The sequence below is a fragment of the Aethalodelphis obliquidens genome, unplaced genomic scaffold (assembly GCF_003676395.1).
Source record: "Aethalodelphis obliquidens isolate GAN/ISIS:26980383/991018 unplaced genomic scaffold, ASM367639v1 scaffold26, whole genome shotgun sequence".
Taxonomy (NCBI): Eukaryota; Metazoa; Chordata; class Mammalia; order Artiodactyla; family Delphinidae; genus Aethalodelphis; species Aethalodelphis obliquidens.
This window is the reverse complement of record NW_020837970.1, coordinates 46,110-67,420: the sequence shown is the minus strand read 5'-3', so window position 1 is coordinate 67,420 and position 21,311 is coordinate 46,110. Positions and strand designations below refer to the sequence as shown.

Here is a 21,311-nt window from a genome sequence, read left to right as displayed (position 1 = left end):
TGTGTGTGTGTGTGTGTGTGTGTGTGTGTGTGTGTGTGTGTGTGTGTAAGGAGCCTCCTCTTCCCTGTGGAACTGTAAGCATCTGCTTGGCTTCCCCTGACAGGGACATTAATGACAGCCACACCCTTCCTGTCCTTTCCTGCGGCAGATCCTGACAGCGAGTGGCGACGGCACGTGTGCCCTGTGGGACGTGGAGAGCGGGCAGCTGCTGCAGAGCTTCCATGGGCACGGGGCCGACGTGCTCTGCTTGGACCTGGCTCCCTCAGAAACCGGGAACACCTTCGTGTCCGGGGTAAAGACCCAAGGAAGATCTCTGGGGGGTCCTTTGTCCACTAGGGAGGCTCATGGTAGCACTTCCTGTTAATCTGTGGGACTAGACTGGACACTTCCCTGGATGGGGCTGAGATTCCTTAAATAAGTAGCAGAGAGTGAGCCTCTGAGACCTTTAGAGACAGTCGCTAGGCACCAGGAGGCTCAGGTGGCAGTGGTGGCGAAGCATCGCTGTGGCGTGATCAGAGCTTTGACACTGGTGGGACACTCTCCCGCCCCACCCCTGCCAGTCGCCAGCCCCTCCCACTCTCGGGCACAGGGAACAGCGTATCTGAAGGCTACGAGTCGGACAGGCAGGCCACCGTGGCAGAGGAGCACCAGATGAGCCAGGACACCTGGGACCCACGTTTGCTACCTGACTCTCCATTTCATCCTCTGTAAATTGGGCATAAGGCACGATAGCATTTGCCCCCCACCTTCCCCAGGATATTGTGAGCAGTAGAGGGAAGAGTTTACAGTGTGGTATGCAGAGAGGCAAGTATTTCTATGGACACCTGGGAATAAGAATGGAGAACTGAGGTGGCTGGCCTGACCCCTGGGTCCTGTCTCATCTCGCTCAGGAGACAAGTGATGAGAGAGGACAGAGATGCAAACGCTGTCTAATGATGTTTGCTCCGAGCTGCCCACATCTTAGTCCTGGGCCTCAGGTGAGGGCTGTGAGGCCTCGAGTGGGCAGGGATCCTGATTTTCTTCTTGGGTATTTGGCCCTATCTGTGTACATTTCATTCTTGTGTCTTTGTATAACTGTATTTATCCCTACTCAACGACACTCTTTTTTCAAATTGTTGGTATCATTGTGGACTGTATCGTCTCTTTCAGAGTATTAAACTCCATCTGATTTAGGGTCCAGTAACGATTTGAAGAGACTCGCTGATTCCTTTGTCCACATTCTCAGTAAAGATGCTTGGAGTGCTGAACTCCCACAGCAGGTCTCGCTGAGACATCAGTCGTGGCACCTCATCCACCCTCTCCTCTGAGTTGAAACCAACAACCTGGACACTAATTTTAACCCATGACTCCTTCTGTTTGACCTTTGAGAGTCTAATTATACTGCTCATGCTTGATCACAGAAGGCTCTGCAGGAATTTATCAAAATGCTCCCGGAAGCAAGAGAGTATGTGAAAGCCTAGTGTTCATGATTCTCTGGGTCATGGTAGCAACCCAGAAAAGGCTCACTTTACAGGTGTTGAGGCAGAAGTCCAGGGAGGTGACTTGCCTGAGCTACCCAGCTGACTGCAGGCAACACCCTGACTAGGGTGCTGGGGTGCAGCTGGCCCAGGGGCTGCCCCACACACCTGAGGCAAAGCTGGGAGGTCCCACCACACCCACTGTCCACCTGCCCTCCTCTCCTCTGGGCTTACAGAGGCAGAGATAAAGAGGAGGGGGAAAGAGAGGGAAAAGTGAAGAGAGATGCCCAGGAGGAAGGAGAGAAGGAGGCTCTGGAGAGTTTGCAGCCCCTCAGAAAGGTGGGAGAGAAGAAAACATGCTTAAAAGGGGGCTGGGTGCCTTCCCTTGCTCGTCACCCTGACCCCAAGACCTCTCTCTGGCCGCGTGAGGGCTTGTCAGTTGAGGAAAGTGGCCTTAGGTAAAGCTAGTGCCAGAAGAGCATATTGTCAGCCATTTACTAATGGGAACTAAAAGGTCTCTGTGACATAACCAGAACTCATGCCTGTCTGTAGACATTCCTTGCATTGTACATAACTCTGGGTAACTTTCTGTTTGTAGGGGTGTGACAAGAAAGCCATGGTGTGGGACATGCGCTCCGGACAGTGCGTGCAGGCCTTTGAAACGCACGAATCTGACATCAACAGTGTCCGGTCAGTGAGTAGAATGTTCACGTTGCTCCTCTGTCCTCCAGTGTTCCCCGGCCTGGGCTAGTACTTAGCCTCTAGGCTCAAGTTACTTGGCCGAGAGAGGCTTTTCCAGCAATAATGGCTGATTTGTGGTGGGACTGAACAGCACTCCCGATTTCTTGGAGAATTTTAATATAATTGCACTAGGGGCAATGGATATCATCCTGTCTAGGTCAAGTCAGTGTTTCTCATTCATTCATTCAACAAATGTTTATGAAGTCCTTATCTGCTAGACATTATTCCAGAAACTGGGAGTACTGTTTTGAACAAGACAACATCGCTACTGTCCTACAGAAGACAAAGCACAGATAAACGTGCTGTTTAAGTACTGCTAAGTGCTAAGAAAAAGTAAAACAGGGAACTGTGATACGATGGGTTATTTCTTTGAATGGTCAGGCCTCTCTGATAAATTGATGTTTAAATTGAGACCAGGATAATGAAGGAGCCAGGCTTGCAAAGAGCCGAGGGGAAGATCAGGGAGGTGAGATGTTCAGGGAGCTAACAAAAGGCCAGGTCACCACTAGCGAGTCCTGAGCTGGGGAGGTGGCTAGCGTGATCCACGTTTTGCCTTTAAAAGGTCACTCTGGGTGCTGTATGGAGAATGGATTGTAGGGGAGCAAGAATGGAAGTATGATGGCCAGTTAGAAGGTTGTTGTGTGAGTTTTAGAATGAAATGATGGTGGCTGCAACTAAAGAAGACACACAGGGAGGACAGAAATGTCTAGAATTGTGAAGGACTTGAGATTTTATCCTAGCTGCAAGCTATGAAGTAAGGCTGCCACAGATTCATGGATGCTGCTAGAAGGCATGAGACTCCTGGGTTAGAGATGAAGGATAGTTGGTTACTCATAGTGATGGCAGTAGCTGGGGTATCAGCATTTTTGTGCTGGTTACCTAAGCCCCAATTCTATAGGGTCACATGAAAAGGGCCAGATGACACCTGCCCATGCAAAGGGCTGCATTATAGGAGAAGAACCCTGAGCTCAGGGAACCTGTATCTTTTATAAGGGGCAGTAAGCATTGATCCATTTGCTAAGACAGGGAGGGTTGGAGGCAGTGCAGGGAGAAGGCAGTGGTTGCATATGGATTCTGGAGCTCTGTCTTGGGCTAGCTAAGTCTGAGACGCTATTATACGACCAAGTGGAAATGTCAAGTAGGTAGCAAGAGCTGTGAACCGGATTCCAAGAGAGAGGTCAGGACTTGACATATATATTTAGAAGCTGGCACTGTCAGGACAGCATTTAAAGTATAATCACTCAAGAATATTTATACTTAGAGGAAAGTACTAGACTTATTCCCCTTAAAAGCCAGAACACAGGGCTCCCCTGGTGGTGCAGTGGTTAAGAATCCACCTGCCAATTCAGGGGACACGGGTTTGAGCCCTGGTCCGGGAAGATCCCACAGGCCGCAGAGCAACTAATCCCGTGTGCCACAACTACTGAGCCTGCGCTCTAGAGCCCGTGAGCCACAACTACTGAGCCCGTGTGCCACAACTACTGAGCCCGTGTGCCACAACTACTGAAGCCTGCACGCATAGAGCCCGTGCTCTGCAACAAGAGAAGCCACAGCAATGAGAAGCCCTCACACTGCAACCAGAGAAAAGTCCACATGCAGCAGTGAAGACCCAACACAGCCAAAAATAAATAAATAAAATAATAATAATAATAATTTTTAAAAAGCCAGAACACAATAAGAATACTTAATTACCTTAGTGGTAGAAATATTAATGAGAATTTTCAAGCTCTTTGACCTCAAATGTAGGAAAGGAAAACAGGGGAAAAAAAACTATCACTTTTTGCAAACGTGCAGTAATTACCCAGAAAATCCAAGGAAATCAATTGAGAAATTACTACAGATAGTAAATGAGGTTTTTTGTGTTTTTTTTTTTTGTGGTACACGGGCCCCCCCACTGTTGTGGCCTCTCCCGTTGCGAAGCACAGGCTCCGGACGCGCAGGCCCAGTGGCCATGGCTCACGGGCCCAGCCGCTCCGCGGCATGTGGGATCTTCCCGGACCGGGGCACAAACCCGTGTCCTCTGCATCAGCAGGCGGACTCTCAACCGCTGCGCCACCAGGGAAGTCCAGTAAATGAGGTTTTTAAGATACAGGATAGAATATAAAGCCACAAAACTAAATTAAATCCCTATATATTCATGAAATAACAGCTTAAACATGCACGTTCTCTCACCCATGCTGTTCCCTCTACCCAGAACCCTCTTCTAATATCCACCAGGTCTCTACTTAGGCTGCCCTCTGTCCAGAAGGCCTGATTATTTTTCTCTTTAGATATTTATTTATTTTGGCTGTGCCAGGTCTTAGTTACAGCACACGGGATCTTCGTTGTGGCGTGCGGCATGCACACGGGATCTAGTTCCCTGACCAGGGATCGAACTCGGGCCCCCTGCACTGGGAGCGTGGAGTCTTACCTACTGGACCACCAGGGAAGTCCCTGAAGGCCTGATTAGAGGAGAGGATGACTATAACAGTAATAATCATTAGTTATTGCATGCTTTTTATTTGGCACCATGCCACGTTCTTTGTATAATACATATAGTGTCTTATTCAGTCTTTACAGCAGGAAATGTACATTATCCTCCTCACTTTTCAGATGAAGAAACTGAGGCTGGGCCAGGTGAAGGCACTTGCCAGAAGTATCCCATGTAGTGAGTGGTCAGTGCAGACAGCTTCCCGTGGCTCTGTATATCTGATTGCAGTGTCTGTGTTTATAACCACTGTCCTATCCCTTAGCTCTGGCCAAGTCTTGGGAATGGGGTATATGATCAAGGGGAAGCAAGGATACAGGGGACCTGCCTGTGTTCGGTGTCTGGTACAGATATACATATTATCTCATTTACTCCTTGCCAATACTCTGCAAGGCCAGTGTCACTGTCCCCTGTTTACAGAGAAGAAAATTAGGTCAATGGGACCTTCCAGATGAGCCTCCCTTTCTGGCCTCTGTAATGAGTGGTCTGTGCATCCCTAGAAGTCTGGGGGACCAGCATGGGACAGCCTTCCCAGATGGTTCTGATGGGCACCCAGGACTGGGAATCACCACTCTAAGTGCTTTCTCCCCACACTTTCTCTCTGCAGATACTACCCGAGTGGAGATGCCTTTGCTTCGGGATCAGATGATGCTACGGTATGTTTCTAAGTTATTGAGAGCTTTTCCTATCCAAAGGAGAGATATGCTGACCTGATTTTAGTTTTCAAAAATAACTTTTTTCCTGATTACAGAACTGATGTGACTTCAATAAAGAAAACTTGGGGGAAAACACTAAATTATGTTAATCATTATACCCAAGAAAAATCACAGTTCAGTGAATTCCTTTCTGTCTTTTTAGTTTTTAAACAAAATGCTTTATAATTTGCTTTTTCCACTTAGCAATAGATTGTGAACATTTTCCCATGCCAATACATATTTTTCTCCCACATTATATTTTCTTAATGATTGAATAGTTTTCCACGTTTTGGATATGCCATCATTTACTTAACCAGTCTACAAGTTTTGGGTCATTAGGTTTTTTCCAAGGTTTTTTTTCCTGTTAAAAACACTGCTATAAGCAAATATTTTTGGTACCTCTCTTATCATTTCCTTAGAATTAATTCTCTGACATGAACTTGTTGAGTTAAAAATCAGCCTAGGTTTTTTTTTTTTTTTTTTTTTTTTGCGGTACACGGCCCTCTCACTGTTGTGGCCTCTCCCGTTGCGGGACACAGGCTCCGGACGCGCAGGCTCAGCGGCCATGGCTCATGGGCCCAGCCGCCCCGCGTCATGTGGGATCTTCCCGGACCGGGGCACGAACCCGCGTCCCCTGCATCGGCAGGCGGACTCTCAACCACTGCGCCACTGGGGAAGCCCCAAATCAGCCTAGTTTTAAGGCTTTTGATACTAATTGTCAAATTATGTTGACCTATATTTCAGGAGAAAAAAAATATCCTCCTGTGCCCTCAAAATAGCAAATATCTTATTAAATAATGAACTGCACTCTAATTTGCTATCCTGGAAGAAATTACAGGGGAATAGATTGAGGGTTTGATAATCATGAAAATTTAAAACTTCTGTATTTCAAAAAATATTTAACAAAATTTAAGGGCATACATTTGGGAGAATTCAAGAGCTTTCAAAACTTCCCTACCCTTTGATCCAGCCATGCTATTTCTTGGGAACAATTCTATTCTAAGGATTCTATTTTTTAGCTATTCTAAGGAAAATATCAGAGATGCATATAAAGATTTTTATAGAAGAAGGATCATGGCTTCCCCATAATTTTATTTGTAAAAGAGAAAAATCAGACGTAATCAAACACTTAGCAGGGTATAGCTGAGTAGATTCTGATATATCCACATGAGGAATATAACAACCATATTACTCCTGTTTTTTTTTAAGATTATTTAACGATATGAGAAAATGCTCATAACATAATGCTAATAGAAGCAATAATGAAACATCCTCCCCATTTAAATCCACACATAAAATAGATTAAGACTGAAAGGAATAGTCCAGATGTTAGTAAATACCTCTAGGATTGGGAGTGACGTTTATTTCCTTCTTTATGCATTTCTGAGTTTTCCTGAATTTTCTGCAGTGAACACATATTCTTTGTCAGAAAAAAAAAGAGGGCTTTCATTTTTGTTTTTGTACCTAAAGAAATCTGTATTTGCTGTTTCTTTGAATCTCCAGTAATCCCTGGAGATTGATAGGAATCGGGATTGAGGGAGAAAATACTAGGAGAGAAAACGAAAGAGGTTTTTCCCTTATCCCTCAAACTACACAAGCCACTGGCACCAGCCTGTAGCTCTGTAGCCATCAATGCACCAAACAGGATCCAGAAACAAGTGCCTCTTTGTCTTCTTTGTCACCCCAGTGTCGCCTCTATGACCTCCGGGCAGACAGGGAGGTTGCCATCTATTCCAAAGAGAGTATCATCTTTGGAGCTTCCAGCGTGGACTTCTCCCTCAGTGGTAAGATTTTATTGCAGAAACTTTCCCAGGACTGTAAAACAGGACTTCAATGAAACCCAGCTCTGCCAAGCTTCCCCTCCTAGCTAAACTTCCTATGGGTCCATGTGCTAAAGAGTCTACTTTTGCACCAGTTTTCCTCCACTGCATTTTTGACAGCCCGCTTTGCCCTGCCTGAAGCAGCTTCCCCAGTCCAGTTCACTCCACGGGAAATGAAGGCTGGGCCCACCTAATGCTCTTCTTCAAAACAATGATGTATCAAAACTGCATCTGCGCCTTTAGGCATTTCCTCTCCAGCCTTCCATTTTCCTTTCACACCTGAAAAGGGACCTTTTTTTCCAGAGGTGGGGCGGTGCGGGGGGGGGGGAGTGAGCAAGAGTCCCTTTCTTAATTCCCTGAAGCTCATGGCACCTCTGCCCTCACAGCTGGGGAGGCTGCCTGTGAAAGTTAAGGCAGCACTCGTATGCTGGGTCACTGGACCATTCAGTTTTCCCAGACACCCCCCGGTTGTGTAGCTGTGCTTTTGTGCATACATGCTGCTACTGGAACGTCTTTTCCCGTCCTTCTCTGCATTGCAAACTCCTATTCAGTCCTCAAAAGCCAGGTCAAATGTTGCTTTCCCTGTAGTGCCCTTTTTTAAAAAAAATTTTAATTTAATTTTAATTTATTTATATATTTTTGGTTGCATTGGGTCTTTGTTGCTGTGCGTGGGCTTTCTCTAGTTGCATCGAGCAGGGGCTACTCTTCATTGCAGTGCACGGGCTTCTCATTGCGGTGGCTTCTCTTGTTGTGGAGCACGGGCTCTAGGTGCGCGGGCTTCAGTAGTTGTGGCACGCAGGCTCATTAGTCATGGCCTTCAGGCTCTAGAGCGCAGGCTCAGTAGTTGTGGTGCATGGGCTTAGTTGCTCCGCGGCATGTGGGATCTTCCCAGACCAGGGCTCGAGCCCATGTCCCCTGCATTGGCAGGAGGATTCTTAACCACTGCGCCACCAGGGAAGTCCCCTGTAGTGCCCTTCTTGATTCCCCTTCCTCTATGATCACATAACACTTCACACATAGCTGAGCACTTCCATGACAGCCCTTACCACAGGGTGCTGCAATGATTTATGAGTCAGCCTGCCCACCACCACCCTCCACAGGGGCCAGCAACTGTGCTTTCTCCTCTTTGAATCCCCAGGGCAAAGCACAGTGCCTGGCACATAATGGGCACTAAATCACTGTTTATTAAATGAATGAATGAATGAATGAGTGAGTGCATGAGTGAGAGTCATGAAAAGAAAAACAAGAAGGAAGGAACTGGTTTCATAACCATCATATCCTCCTGCTTTAAGGTCGCCTGCTGTTTGCTGGATACAACGATTATACCATCAACGTCTGGGATGTCCTCAAGGGATCCCGAGTCTCCATCTTGTTTGGACATGAAAACCGTGTTAGTACTCTACGAGTTTCCCCTGATGGGACTGCCTTTTGCTCAGGATCATGGGATCATACCCTCAGAGTAAGAGAGAAGTTTTTCTACTTTCCTCTGTGTGTGAGAGCAGGAGTGATTGGCCTTCCTGAAAGCAGAGGGGTCAGAGTAAGCTAGGATGGGCCTGGGCAGCCAAAATGGAGCTCTACTTTCAATTCTATAGCCACAGAGAAATGATTTGCCTGGGGAGGTAGTGAGTTCCCCATCGATGCAGCTATTCAAGCATAGATACCCTAAAGGTCTGATTCCAGCCTTTGACAAGTCAGATTGCCAGTCTCACCTCCCAGTAGTGCTGGGTTCTTAATCTTTGGTCACAGACCCCTGTGAAGCCCACACAGGGGCTTCAGGAGACCTACGAAGCCCCTGCAATTATATGCTAAATTGTGTGTGTGTGCGTGCGCGCGCGTGCGCATTTTTCCAGGAAAAGTGTCCTCATGGCTTTTATTAGATTCTCAAAGAGCTCCATGACTTTGTCAGATGTTGGCTCCCTAGAAATGCCACCAAAGTAACCTGTTCATCAAGCAAAGCTTACCTCACTGTGGAAGATCACAAACTTCACAGTCTTATTAGCATTTCAGAAGGGGAGAGCAAAGGCAGGTATTTATGAGGTTTGGGGAGTCTGGTTGAAGGCAAGTCTTTTGATGGAGGGACTTAATTCGGATTGGACAAATTTGTGGCATAGTTTAAGATTGTGGACACAGGGTGGGGGGAGGGAGAGAATTTCGAAGACCGTCTTGAAAAGTAGGCGGTCATTTGATGCTGTGTACTGTCGTGAGAAGTGTGTCTTTTCTAAAGAGGGTAATTGAGTAGTCTAGTCTTAGGGTAAATAGATAAAAGGATTTTTGCAAAGTTCCTGAAACAAACAGTAAAGTTATCTGTGACTTCATCATCCTGGGCAAGAGTTTGCTAAATTAATAAACATGTCAGTGTACCCAGTGAGCTGAATGGGTACAGAGGGTTCTGGTTTTCAATCTAAGAGTTACCTTCCCTAGCAAGAAGGCCACAGATGCCCTTCAGATGATTAACTAAGGGAGAGGGGGAGCCAGGGCCAAAGAAGCACCTTTGAGTTGCTAGGAGTGAAGTGTTATCTTTCTAAGACATGTGAATGCTCTATTTTGGATGTCGTGTGTATGTTTGTGTATAGTAGACTTTGATTTTATCTCTTTAAACTCAGGTTTTACAAGTCATTAACTGCAAACAGACTAAAAATTATCTATTTGTGTCTTTGCAGGTCTGGGCTTAATCGTAATTCACACATAGGTACCTGAGAATAGAATTTGAAATCGTCACATGTAAATAGATCTTGCTTCTAGAGGATCTCAGAGTTTATTGCAACTTAGCTTAAGGGAGCAGCTCCATGACTGAAAGTTCAGCAAGCATCTCCAATATTACTGTTAAAACCACCACCTGGAAAGATCCCAGTGTGAGCCTTTAGCACTATGAGAACACCTTCAAGTACAGTGTTTTTCATTTCAAACACTTTTTAAAATGTATCTGTTTTTAAGGTTATTCTAAACTATCGTCTCAACTCATTCTATCCCCAGTACAGTTCAGCATATAATATATTCCATATTGTTTCCTTGAATCAAATTTATTTTTCGGAGCACTTTAAAAGCTGATTTTTCTCAGTGTACACTGTGACTTTTGGAACGTTCCCCTGCAAGTGCTGACTTTAATGCACTGTGTGAGAAGGACAGTGTTAATTGGTCTTTGATAGAAGAGAATGCCAATTCCAAATGTAATTAGACAGAATCAATTTTTTTAAAGTGTGTTTTTATGGTGAAAGTATCCTTTTCAGCCTTGCGTCCTATTGTATTTTTTCAGATAAAACATTTTCATATGTGTAAACAGTTATAAATGAAGCAGAGATATCATAAAATAGAAGGTTTGATGTGTGAATCTTGTGATTGTGGGATATATCTCTGCATCATGGGGACAGGACGTTTTCTTAGAGGGAAACGCTGAATGTTGTTTGTGACACAAATGCTTCTCAGAGCAACCAAAACCTTTCTGTGTAGGAACACAAGACAGTAAACTCATTTAAAAACCTGTTTGTAGTGTTAGACGTATTAGGATTAGTAGCATCTACTCAGGCTAAAATGAATCTTGTTCATATCAGTTATACTCATCTTTATTGCATTGCAAGTGCAATTACATATACAAATTAATTGATAGGTCTCGAATGATAATGTCTTTGTTTCACTTATATCGAGGAAAAATAGCATAAAATATATCTTGTCTTTATGTGAAATTCAGCAGTTCCTTCTGGAAGGTACCAAGTGTTTTAGTTACAGGATCCCTTATTTTCAGTTCTGTTTTGTTTTAAGGTGTAGAGGCTGATTCTTTGTTTTAGAAAACTCCTCACTCATAAAGATGGCATGCACCACTTAGGGAAGTAGAAGGTCATCTCAGACCAAACATGGTTCCTGGGTGAGGCTTGCCCTGTGGGTGGTCTAGGGTCTGGCAGGCCAGGTTCTCCTGGTGCCCGAGGGCTGTGTGTGCTGAGTCCCCTGGATCCTCGGTCCCCTCTCTTGGCCCTGCTCCAGCCTGGCCCTTTTCCTAATGGTAGTTCTGGCTTTGCAGGCCCAGCCGCAGGCTCTGCTGCTTGAAGTTGCCCTTCCAGGGCTGGAGCCATCCGATAGGCCTGGACCCAGTGCCCCTGTAAACCTCAGGGGGCGTGCCAGGCCCACCTGCAAAACAACTTGTTCAGGTATCAAGGTGGGCCCAGTCAGTCAAAAATTACCCAAGCCAGCTTTTCAATCAACTCTTTTTAAATAAACATAATGATTATATGCAATCATTTGCCAAGAAAACAATTTACCAAGGGTTTTACTACACAACAGGCCCTGGAGTAGAGAGAGAAAATATGAAAGGCTCCTGCTCACCCCCCTACCCCCTCACCCCCCCTCCTCTCTCATCCCCCAGACCTCCACCCCGCCCTACCCACCTTGAGAGCCCAGAGGGAAGGGGGTGCGGAGCATGGTCCAGAGGGACAACTTTTCAGCCACCTTCTCCGTCTAGTATAGATTCCAGTCTGAACAGGCGCTCAGGGAAATGGGCACAGGGTCTATCCAGCTCCTGCCAACTGCTGAAGGGCTGGCCCCACAATGTGTCCTGTGAAATTCTCAAGCTCTGCTCCCAGAATGTTCCTGAGCTTGTTCCTGGGATCCTAGTTATGGCATCCCCTTCCCTCTCTCCCACAGACCTTTTTGTGCCTCTGCACTCTGACCTGGGCCTCCCAGAAGTGAAGGAAGGCAGGGCAAAGGAAAAGTTACCCAGACTCTGGGGAAGCAAATTCAAGGTTATATGTTTGGAGAGGTGGGGGAGCATCTTCAGTATATGTGCAAAATAGGCCCTAACTTTCCAATCAAAAAAGTGACCACAATGTGACCACAAAAGTGACCACATTTCAGCCATAAAAAGAAACGAAATTGAGTTATTTGTAGTGAGGTGGATGGAACTAGAGACTGTCATACAGGGTGAAGTAAGTCAGAAAAAAAAACAAATACCGTATGCTAACACATACATATGGCATCTTAAAAAAAAAATGGTTCTGAAGAACCTAGGGGCAGGACAGGAATAAAGATGTAGAGAATGGACTTGAGAACACGGGGAGGGGGAGGGGTAAGCTGGGACGAAGTGAGAGAGTGGCATGGACTTATATACGCTACCAAATGTAAAACAGATAGCTAGTGGGAAGCAGCCGCATAGCACAGGGAGATCAGCTCTCGGTACTTTGTGACCACCTAGAGGGGTGGGAGAGAGACGCAAGAGGGAGGGGATATGGGGATATATGTATACGTATAGCTGCTTCACTTTGTTATACAGCAGAAACTAACACACCATTGTAAAGCAATTATACTCCCATAAAGATGTTTTAAAAAATAAATAAAAAATAATTTTTAAAAAAGTGACCTTCAAGGCCCTAAGAAAGTATTCCCTCAAACACTCACCCCCATGGGCAGTTAGCCACCTCCCCTATAAGTATTTAATCTCACAGTGCCTGTTGTTTAGTATTTATTGATGAAATACTTGGTTGGAAATATACTATACCACATGGAGACTGAAGGATAAACCCCAGGTAATAAATTATATTTTGCATATTCAAAATAATGCTGAGTGGAGTGTTTTAATCTGGTTTTCTTTCTTTAGAGGACTTGGAGGCAAAGCTACCAAACCATTGTGGTGAAGGGACCAAATAGATGTGCCCTGAGGTGTGCATAGCCTTGGACACCCCCTTTCCAGCCAGAGAAGAGAAAGGTTAGGCAGACAGGGGGGTTAAACAAGGAGGTGTGTGATGACAAGTGTTTGTGGGAAATACCTGTGAACTGAAACCAAGGCAGCTGCTTTGGAGGGAATGGGCAGCTGGCCTCCCAGAAGTAGGGCCCTGCTGCTGGTCCTGTTCTGGAATGAGCCCAAGGCCAGAGCAGGCACCCCATATCCACTTCCCTCTTCCCACCCTGGACCTCCTCTATACCCTTCCCAGGATTAGAAGTGGCTTAAAGGCAGTACAGGTTGTAAGGGCCTTAGCATCCTTGCCTCTCATAGTTGCTTGGCCATCTGGCTAGAAGGTGGTCCTGCTGACACTAGGACTCATCTATAAGAGGGGGACAGCATGGGGACAAAGGATGTGCACCTAGTTTCAGACCCAGCTCTACCACTTTTACAGGATATACAATGTCTAAATTGTCTCAGCCTTAGTTCCCTCATCTAGGAAATGGGACCGTTCCAAGGTATGTAAAGTACCTTCCCCTCCTCCCTTTCCTGTTTCCTTCCTCTCCTTTCCAACTCCTTTCCCTTCTCCCCACTCCCTTGCAACATCTCCTCCCTTCTGTCTCTTCTTCTTCTTTTTTTTTTTTTTTGCGGTACGCGGGCCTCTCACTGCTGTGGCCTCTCCCGTTGCGGAGCACAGGCTCCGGACGCGCAGGCTCAGCGGCCACGGCTCACGGGCCCAGCCGCTCCGCGGCATGTGGGATCTTCCTGGACCGGGGCACGAACCCGTGTCCCCTGCATCAGCAGGTGGGCTCTCAACCACTGGGCCACCTGGGAAGTGCATCTTCTTGTCTCACCTCTTTCCTTATCCCCTTCTTCCTCCCCCCTCTCTCCCTCTTCTTCTCCCCCTCCTCCCTATATTCCCCTTCCTCTTGTTCATTCTTTTCTCTCCTCTCCCCCCACCCCACATAAGTGATCCCTACTCATGTATCAAATTGGTAATTATCATCAATTAGAGATTCATCTGGGCCAGTGGTTCTCAAAGTTTTCCATCTTAGGATCCCTCTAGACTCTTAAAAATTATTGAGGACCCCAAAGAGCTTTTTGTTTATATGGATTATATCTATCAGTATTTATCATATTAGAAATTGAAACTGAGAAAAATCATAAAACACAAGAATACAGAAGCACATATTCCAGTGATGATGCCTTCACCACACATCAGTAGCCTCTGGAAAACTCCTGAGAAAGTGAGTGTTTTAAAAGCCACACATATTATTATGTAATATGTATTATTATGAAAATAGTTTTGACCTTGGAGGATCCCCTGGAAGGACTCCCAGGGTCAGATCAACTTTGAAAGCAGCTTATCTGGGCTAATGAGCCCTTTTCCAGCCCCTCCCTGTGAGACCTCCCTGGGGCCATTCAGGCCCTTGTAGGGGTTTGGAAGTGGAGGAGGAAGGTAATTGAGAGAGGGGGGCTCAAGCGGAGGCTCTGGGGCAAACATATGTGGCAGAGGAGGGGCCCTGCGGGCACAGAGGGGCAGTGGGAAAGGCAAGAGACCAATGGGGGCTGTGAATCACTGAAAATCTCTAGATATTTTCAGTATTTTAAAAACAAAAACAAAACCAGAAACCATATAAGTAAGGCTCACCAAAAATGTCACATCTTGATTTTTTGGTTAAAAGTGGGACAAGCGAGCCTGGTAACCCTGGTCAACTCATACTAATAATACAAGCTCCTCTGTAAAGAGCATTTACTATGTGCCAGGTACTATGCTAAGGCCTTTGCACATACCAACTCATGTAATCCTTGTAACAGCCTATAATGCAGTTTATTGCCTCCATTTCATAGGTGGGGAAATTGAAGTTGGGAGGGCTAAATAACTTGCTCATGGTCGCCCAGCTTCTGAGTGGCAGAGGGCGGGATTGTAACCAAATCTGACTGCACACTGCATAGGAAATTCTGTGTGGAGGTTAATTTATTCATTTGTTGTTTGATTGCACTGATAACTATTAGAGTTAACCAATGGCAGGGCCAGAGGATCTACCACTAACCCCCAAGCTACTCCAAATCTAAGAAAAAACTGTGTGCTTGCTGCTAAAATATAATGTCCAAAAAGATGAAATCATGACTCCCTTGAAAATAAAACATGAACATATATCAAAATGTTTATTTAACTTAATAATTAGTTAATAAGGGAATTCATAAGATGTCACAACCAGCTCAGCTTGACGTACAGAGATTTATATTCCCTTCGGGCAAAATTCATTTGGCTCACCATAGAGGAGTCACTGGCACTCGCAGATCAGGCACTCAGTAGTGGCATTAGCCAGCTCAGCCTTTGTAAGGGGAGTTCTGTTGTTGCCACATCCTCGCTCCCTGCTGCATGGCCTCTTCATTCACGGTCCCATGGAGCAAGCACCGTGGCAGCTGTGTAAAGAAGCTCTGCGACCTCCACAGAGCACAGGAGTTTGTCTACCTGATTATTAAGAGTCTTCTCTGCAGTGGCTGCCCTTTGGAGGCGTTGACATGGGAGACGAGTATTTTCATTCTGCCTCTTCAGAGGGGTCCAGCCACATATCTCTGTCCAAGATTTCCTTGTCACCAATCTTCAAGGCCCTGACCATCCAGCCAAACCATTAGCAACTGCCCATGAATCAATGTAGATCTGTACTCTGGCCATCTCTCCCCCCAGACATAGAGTACAGTCATATATCCTGTTTGAATTTCTGCCCACTGGGAGGATTTTCCTTCACCATTGTCTTCACAGTCCCCCATGAGTGGGGCTATAATGCTCCAGCTGTCCACTTTCATGTAGTACCAGCATATCATACAGACCCATCTATAATCCAGGTTTGAGTTTTCTCCCTCAGTCAGCTGGTCATAAGCAATCCCCTGAAGGTCATAGGCATGGAACAAGAGAAGAGGCAAACAACAGGAGCTGTGTTGCAGGGGTCTGAGCCGCCTACTCACAATTTACTTGTACATCATGGACCCGCCTGAGTTCAGTCTCTCATATACCATTTCCACTTGGTGAAAGATTGCTGCCGTGCACACCCAACCTTAAAACAAGGCACGTCAGACAACGTCCATATTATGAGGAGAACTCAAGCTGCATGGTCACCTCATTCAGCCTCTATGAAGACCTAGTAGCAAGCCAGAACCTGCTTCTCAAAAGGATAGTCATCTGCAGAAGAGGATGTAGATTTGCTTCACAATCCTAGAGGTCTGCACCGTAACCGTATCGGTGCTTGCCAGAGGCTCCATACAGTTTCTCTATTTGACACTTCAAGTATCATTGGACCCGCTGGATCATAAAACCCAAGTGATAAGGGCTTCCCTGGTGGCGCAGTGGTTGAGAGTCCGCCTGCCAATGCAGGGAACGCGGGTTCGTGCCCCGGTCCGGGAAGATCCCACATGCCGCGGAGCGGCTGGGCCCGTGAGCCATGGCCGCTGAGCCTGCGCGTCCGGAGCCTGTGCTCCACAACGGGAGAGGTCACAGCAGTGAGAGGCCCGCATACCGCAAAAAAAAGAAAAAGAAAAAAAAAAACCCAAGTGATAGAGTAGCTTGTACTGTAGCCTAGACAGCTGTAGAGCCTTCTCTTGTTCTGCTTCCCAATCCACCCGCCTGTAGATGGGTTGAGGTTGCATACTCAAATGCGTATGTTTGCCTCCAAAGTGACCTACCAAGGGTTGTGCCTCTCTCTTTTTGTCGGTGATACAAGCTGCAGCAATTCATCTTCCAGCCTGACGGGGATATTTCAAAATGCTCCAGACCAATGAACCCTCACAAATTTCACTGCTGGTACAATTCTATGTCAGTCTGTGTCCAATCAGGAGAAAGAAGCCATAGAGTAACATGAACAGAGAAAGATTAGTATAAGAAGTATTAACTATCATAGGGAATTGGAGTAACGGATTGGCCAGTAAAAAGTGGAGAATTCTAAGCAATATAGGGATGGTAGCTTTAAGAAGCAGCCAAAAGCTGGGTACTCCCTCAACCTCTATTGTGGTGATAATTTAACTGTACTGTGATTGCCTGTTTCTTTGTCCCATCGCTAGACTCTAGGGTCCTTGAGAGCAGGAACCACATGCCTTGTTCTCCATTATATCTCCAGTGCTAAGGGGGAGACCTACCACCCCAAAGACTAGGAGTAAATGAGTGAATGAATGAGTGAATGCAGCCAATATTGGCACTCTAGCAACCTGCAGGAGAATCATCCTGTTTCCTGCTACATATCCCAGACCCAAAGAAAAGTACCTCCCACACACACACCTGGATGCTTCAGTCCAATCTGAGAAGATGCTGATAATCCTTTCAAGGGAGCTGCCAGTGGAGGGCTGTGTGTAGCCTTTGTCAACCTTTCCTAAAAAGGAGGCAAAAGACTAGCTCAGCTTCCCAGACTGTCCCCACTGGGTTCTTAGTCCCCAAGCTGAGAGCTAAACAATAACCCCAGAAGAGTCTCACTGTGCCCCTGATTGCTACGTGAACACATACACACAGCTGGGCCTCGTCTATTGGGGCTGGAACAGGTGTAGATGGGATTCCCATCAAAGGCTCCTCTCCGGACCTGGGAAAGCAACTGCCCGGGGCGGACCGGGCCGAGCCGAGCCAAAGCGGAGCGGGGCGGGGCGGGGCGGGGCGGGGCGGGGCGCGGGCGAGCCTATAAAACAGCCCGGGTCAGGCCCCGGCAGAGGTGGAGTCATGGGGGACGCGTTCAGGGAGCGCACAGCTAGGCTGCTGACGGACTACGTGGAGTACTGCGCCAGCGAGCCCGGCACCCCCGTGCGGGCGCCGTCCACGCCCGAGGCCGCCGTGCTGCGCCCGTGGCCGCCTGGAAACAGAAGACCAACCTGCACTTCTTGTCGCAATACCGCGGCTTCCGCGGGAACCGCGTCGAGCTGGTGGCCTGAATGGCGCAGGAGCTAGTCGCCAACAACCGTGGCGGCCCCAGCTGGGGCCGCGTGGCAGCGCTCGTGACCTTCGCGGGGACGCTGCTGGAGAGGCCGCCGCGGGGGACCCTTAGGCGGAAGAAGACGGAGAATGAAGACGTTAGCAGAGACTCCCGGTTCCTGGTGGCCTTGCTGTGTGCTCAGCTCTCCGGACGGCACCGCGCCTGACTGATGGCGAACGGCGGCTGGGTGAGCGCGGCGGGCGTGGGGACCCGGGGCGGGTTGGCAGCCCGCGACGCGCCCACGCGGCCGGCGCCCGGAGGGACCCTGCGGCGCCAGCCCCGTGGGGCGTTCGTTTCAGCAGGCCTGGGACATTCGTGGTGAAGTCCGGCTTTCTCCTCTACTGGCGGAGTCAGTCACCAAAACAGGCCTAGCTAGACGGCTCTCATACTAACCCATTCTGAAACAGCAGCGCACGACTTGGGTTTGCACACTTCGGCCTTGTCCTTGACCGCCCTCGGGGTTTTAGGGTGAGCTCATGTTAGGTCTGGATGCTTTGCTTAGGTAGAAATTCCCAAAGTGGCGAAGTCAGCAACGGGGTGGCCTGGGCCAGGTGGGTTCTTTCTCCAACACTTATTAGATGCACCTTTCTCCATAGACCCCCACGGCTCTGCAAGTCAGAGCACACCAGCCTAAAACGTTAGAATGAAAAGGCAGCCCCTTGTCCAGCCCCCCCCATCTCTCAGGAAGAGCTGAGGCAGAGGTCTCTGGGGGGTGGGGGGGCGGTGGTTGCGCGGGCACCCCGTGGTGCTGACAACTCGAGGTTCCTTAACTGCCAATTCACTGCACCCAGCCCTCAATGGGGAGATAGCCAGGCGCCCTGGCGCGCAGCTGTAAGCCATTGATCTCTATGGTCTAGGCTAGAGCGGGAGGCCCTTGCACTGCAGCTTCTAAACTGAGCTCATGATCAGCGAGAGTCTGGCCAGCCTTCAGTAAGAGGGGAGAATGCCTCCTGGGTTCTGAGCGAGACCCCTGCTTCTTTCATCTCCTCCTTACTGGGGTTGAATCAGCAACCGTGGTGACCCAGGCTATAGAAGAAACACAGCCAAACTATTAAAACCAACAATTAAAAAAAATCTAAGAATCTAGGGAAGACACTGCAGGAAACTTAGCCTCCTGTTTTGCAATTTCCTGGTAGACCTGTATTGATGAATTGGGTTCCATTTGTGGAGGAGAGGTAGTATTTGAATCAATCTTGACCTTGCATGAACAGTTTGAGGTGTTAGCATTAATTCCATTCTTTTGGGATGGGAAGGGATCGGGAGGCGGGGTCTTCAACTATTCAGACCTGTGAACTCTCAGAACGCCACCTGAGCCGTTTTTTCTTAACAAGGCATTTGGCCCCCAAGGGCACTCCGCAATAAAGATGAAATTGATAGGGGCGCATTGTTTTTGTTCTCATCTTTTGGCTAATCACCATTGAGTAAGGAACAATCTTTTAACATCAAGAAGCAGAAATTCCACAAATGAGTAAACTAGACATGCCCACACCTCTCAGCTGCAGTTAAAATGCCACAGGCTGGCTTTCATGTCCCCCCCCCCCCCCCCCCCCGCCATGTTTCTGACTGGAACTGCTTGCTTTATTGTCTCAGGGGATACCTTTCAATTTCGCGATTTGTCAGTTTCCCAAACTGGCATCAGTTCCTTGCTCAGGAAAGAACATGATATAGTATTCTACCTTCCTCTCGGCTTTTGAAAGAAGTGAGTGAAAAGATGAGTATTCTTGCTCTAACTGACAAAGTTGTGTCCCCTATGACCTTCTACCCCCTATGTTAGCCTACTTCTTACAAATACTAACTCGAAGTTTCTTAATTACAAGTTACCTATTGCTCAGGATTTCTTTTCTTTTTTTTTTTTTTGTTTTTTCGCGGCACGCGGGCCTCTCACTGTTGTGGCCTCTCCCGTTGCGGAGCACAAGCTCTGGACACGCCGGCTCAGCGGCCATGGCTCACGGGCCCAGCCGCTCCGCGGCATGTGGGATCTTCCCGGACCTGGGCACGAACCCGTGTCCCCTGCATCGGCAGGCGGACTCTCAACCACTGGGCCACCAGGGAAGCCCTAGGATTTCCTTTTTTTACATTTTAAATTCAGGAGTTGTCTTAGTGTTTAATTTAGAACCTCTGGTGCATTTTATTGAGTACAGGTTTTGAATGTTATGAAGCAATCTAGTTCTCTTCTCCCTCCCCTTATGGGATGGATTTTGTCTCTCCTTCCAGCGCTCATTGCAGCCATCTTGGGAAAGACAGCTGGTCTGGGTTTTTCTCTCACACTCTACAGCAATGATCTTAATCTACTTCTGGTCAAAATTATCGTGAGATCTAAAATTCTTAACTCATTTCTACCTGCCGAACTGTGACCAGCCAAGCAAATTTGAGATGTGAAAGAACAAACCAGAGTAAACCACCTCCTGAGACATTTTTACCTGCATTCATATGAGTCCTACAGTGATTCAGCCAGCATTTTAACTCCTGACAAGTACTGAGAGATATTAGGACAAAGGCACAAATGGCTCTTCTTTAAATGGGAGACACGGGTCTAAAGGCTTATTGCTCCAAAGAATTACAGAAGAAACTGCTTTCCATTAAATAGAAAATACGGGGCTGTTTGCTACCTTTGGATAAGAGTGGATATGTATCTCTCATTTATCCATGATTTCATGTGCTACTGCTGACTAATTTATCAAGGCACTGTGTCAGGGGTGTAAAATGATACTACCAGTCTTCCCAGTCACAGTTTAGTTTAACAAAGAATGTAATAGTAAATCCTTTTTTAAGGAATTCTTTCTAAATCCTTTAAAATATAATTTCTGGGACTTCTAGGTTTTTAGAGTTAATATATTGAAATTTTATTTTTCTGACTTCAATAAATTATTAAATCTTTAAAGTTTTAATTTATGCATCTTTAAAAAAAACAGTTGGGGGCTTCCCTGGTGGTGCAGTGATTGAGAGTCCGCCTGCCAATGCAGGGGACACGGGTTCGTGCCCCGGTCAGGGAAGATCCCACATGCCGCGGGGTGGCTGGGCCCATGAGCCATGGCCACTGAGCCTGCGCTTCCGGAGGCTGTGCGTCCGGAGCCTGTGCTCCGCAACTGGAGAGGCCACAACAGTGAGAGGCCCGCGTACCGCAAAAAAAAAAACAAAAAAAGTTGGTTTTGCTTGGGATTCAATAAGCCTTTATTCTTAGAAGTAACTTAATTGATGACAATTTCCTTTTTATTGTCTCTTTAAATACAACACATACAATTATTTTAAACATTTAATCAATACACAGGCACAGAACAAGTCCTTCTCTTTCACCTTCCATTCTGTAGTCAACCCATCGCTTGAAGTAGATGGAGAAAGAAAACTTTACCCTGTACCTGAGCCCTATGAATTTCAAAGACAAAAAATAGCTTAACAGGAGAGAAACATACAAATCTTATTTGATGTTAATGTTTTTTACAGGGACTTCATAGAAAAGAAGTGAAAACTCAAAGCAGCAGTAAGACTTGGGGTTTACATACCATTTTAACAAAGGGTGATAAATTGTGGAGAT

The 21,311-nt window shown here is 46.9% G+C and overlaps 2 protein-coding genes across 5 annotated transcripts in view; both read left to right on the top strand.

Moving 5' to 3' along the window:
• GNB5 (G protein subunit beta 5) overlaps nucleotides 1–12,101 on the top strand; it is a 48,117-nt gene extending 36,016 nt beyond the window's left edge. For all 4 annotated transcript variants that reach the window (XM_027123042.1, XM_027123041.1, XM_027123043.1 and 1 more), the window contains 6 exons: nucleotides 149–292; nucleotides 2,056–2,147; nucleotides 5,273–5,321; nucleotides 7,048–7,144; nucleotides 8,473–8,639; nucleotides 9,841–12,101. In XM_027123042.1, coding sequence (XP_026978843.1) covers nucleotides 149–292; nucleotides 2,056–2,147; nucleotides 5,273–5,321; nucleotides 7,048–7,144; nucleotides 8,473–8,639; nucleotides 9,841–9,852 — 561 coding nt within the window. In that variant the 3' untranslated portion in view covers nucleotides 9,853–12,101. The remainder of the gene's footprint in view (nucleotides 1–148; nucleotides 293–2,055; nucleotides 2,148–5,272; nucleotides 5,322–7,047; nucleotides 7,145–8,472; nucleotides 8,640–9,840) is intronic.
• A 5,413-nt stretch (nucleotides 12,102–17,514) lies between these two features.
• Nucleotides 17,515–20,690, top strand: BCL2L10 (BCL2 like 10). The gene is given in 4 exon segments (XM_027123770.1): nucleotides 17,515–17,647; nucleotides 17,650–18,097; nucleotides 18,187–18,247; nucleotides 19,921–20,690. Coding segments are annotated over 4 exon segments (840 nt in total). The 5' UTR covers nucleotides 17,515–17,529; the 3' UTR covers nucleotides 20,134–20,690.
• The last annotated feature ends 621 nt before the right edge of the window (nucleotides 20,691–21,311 follow it).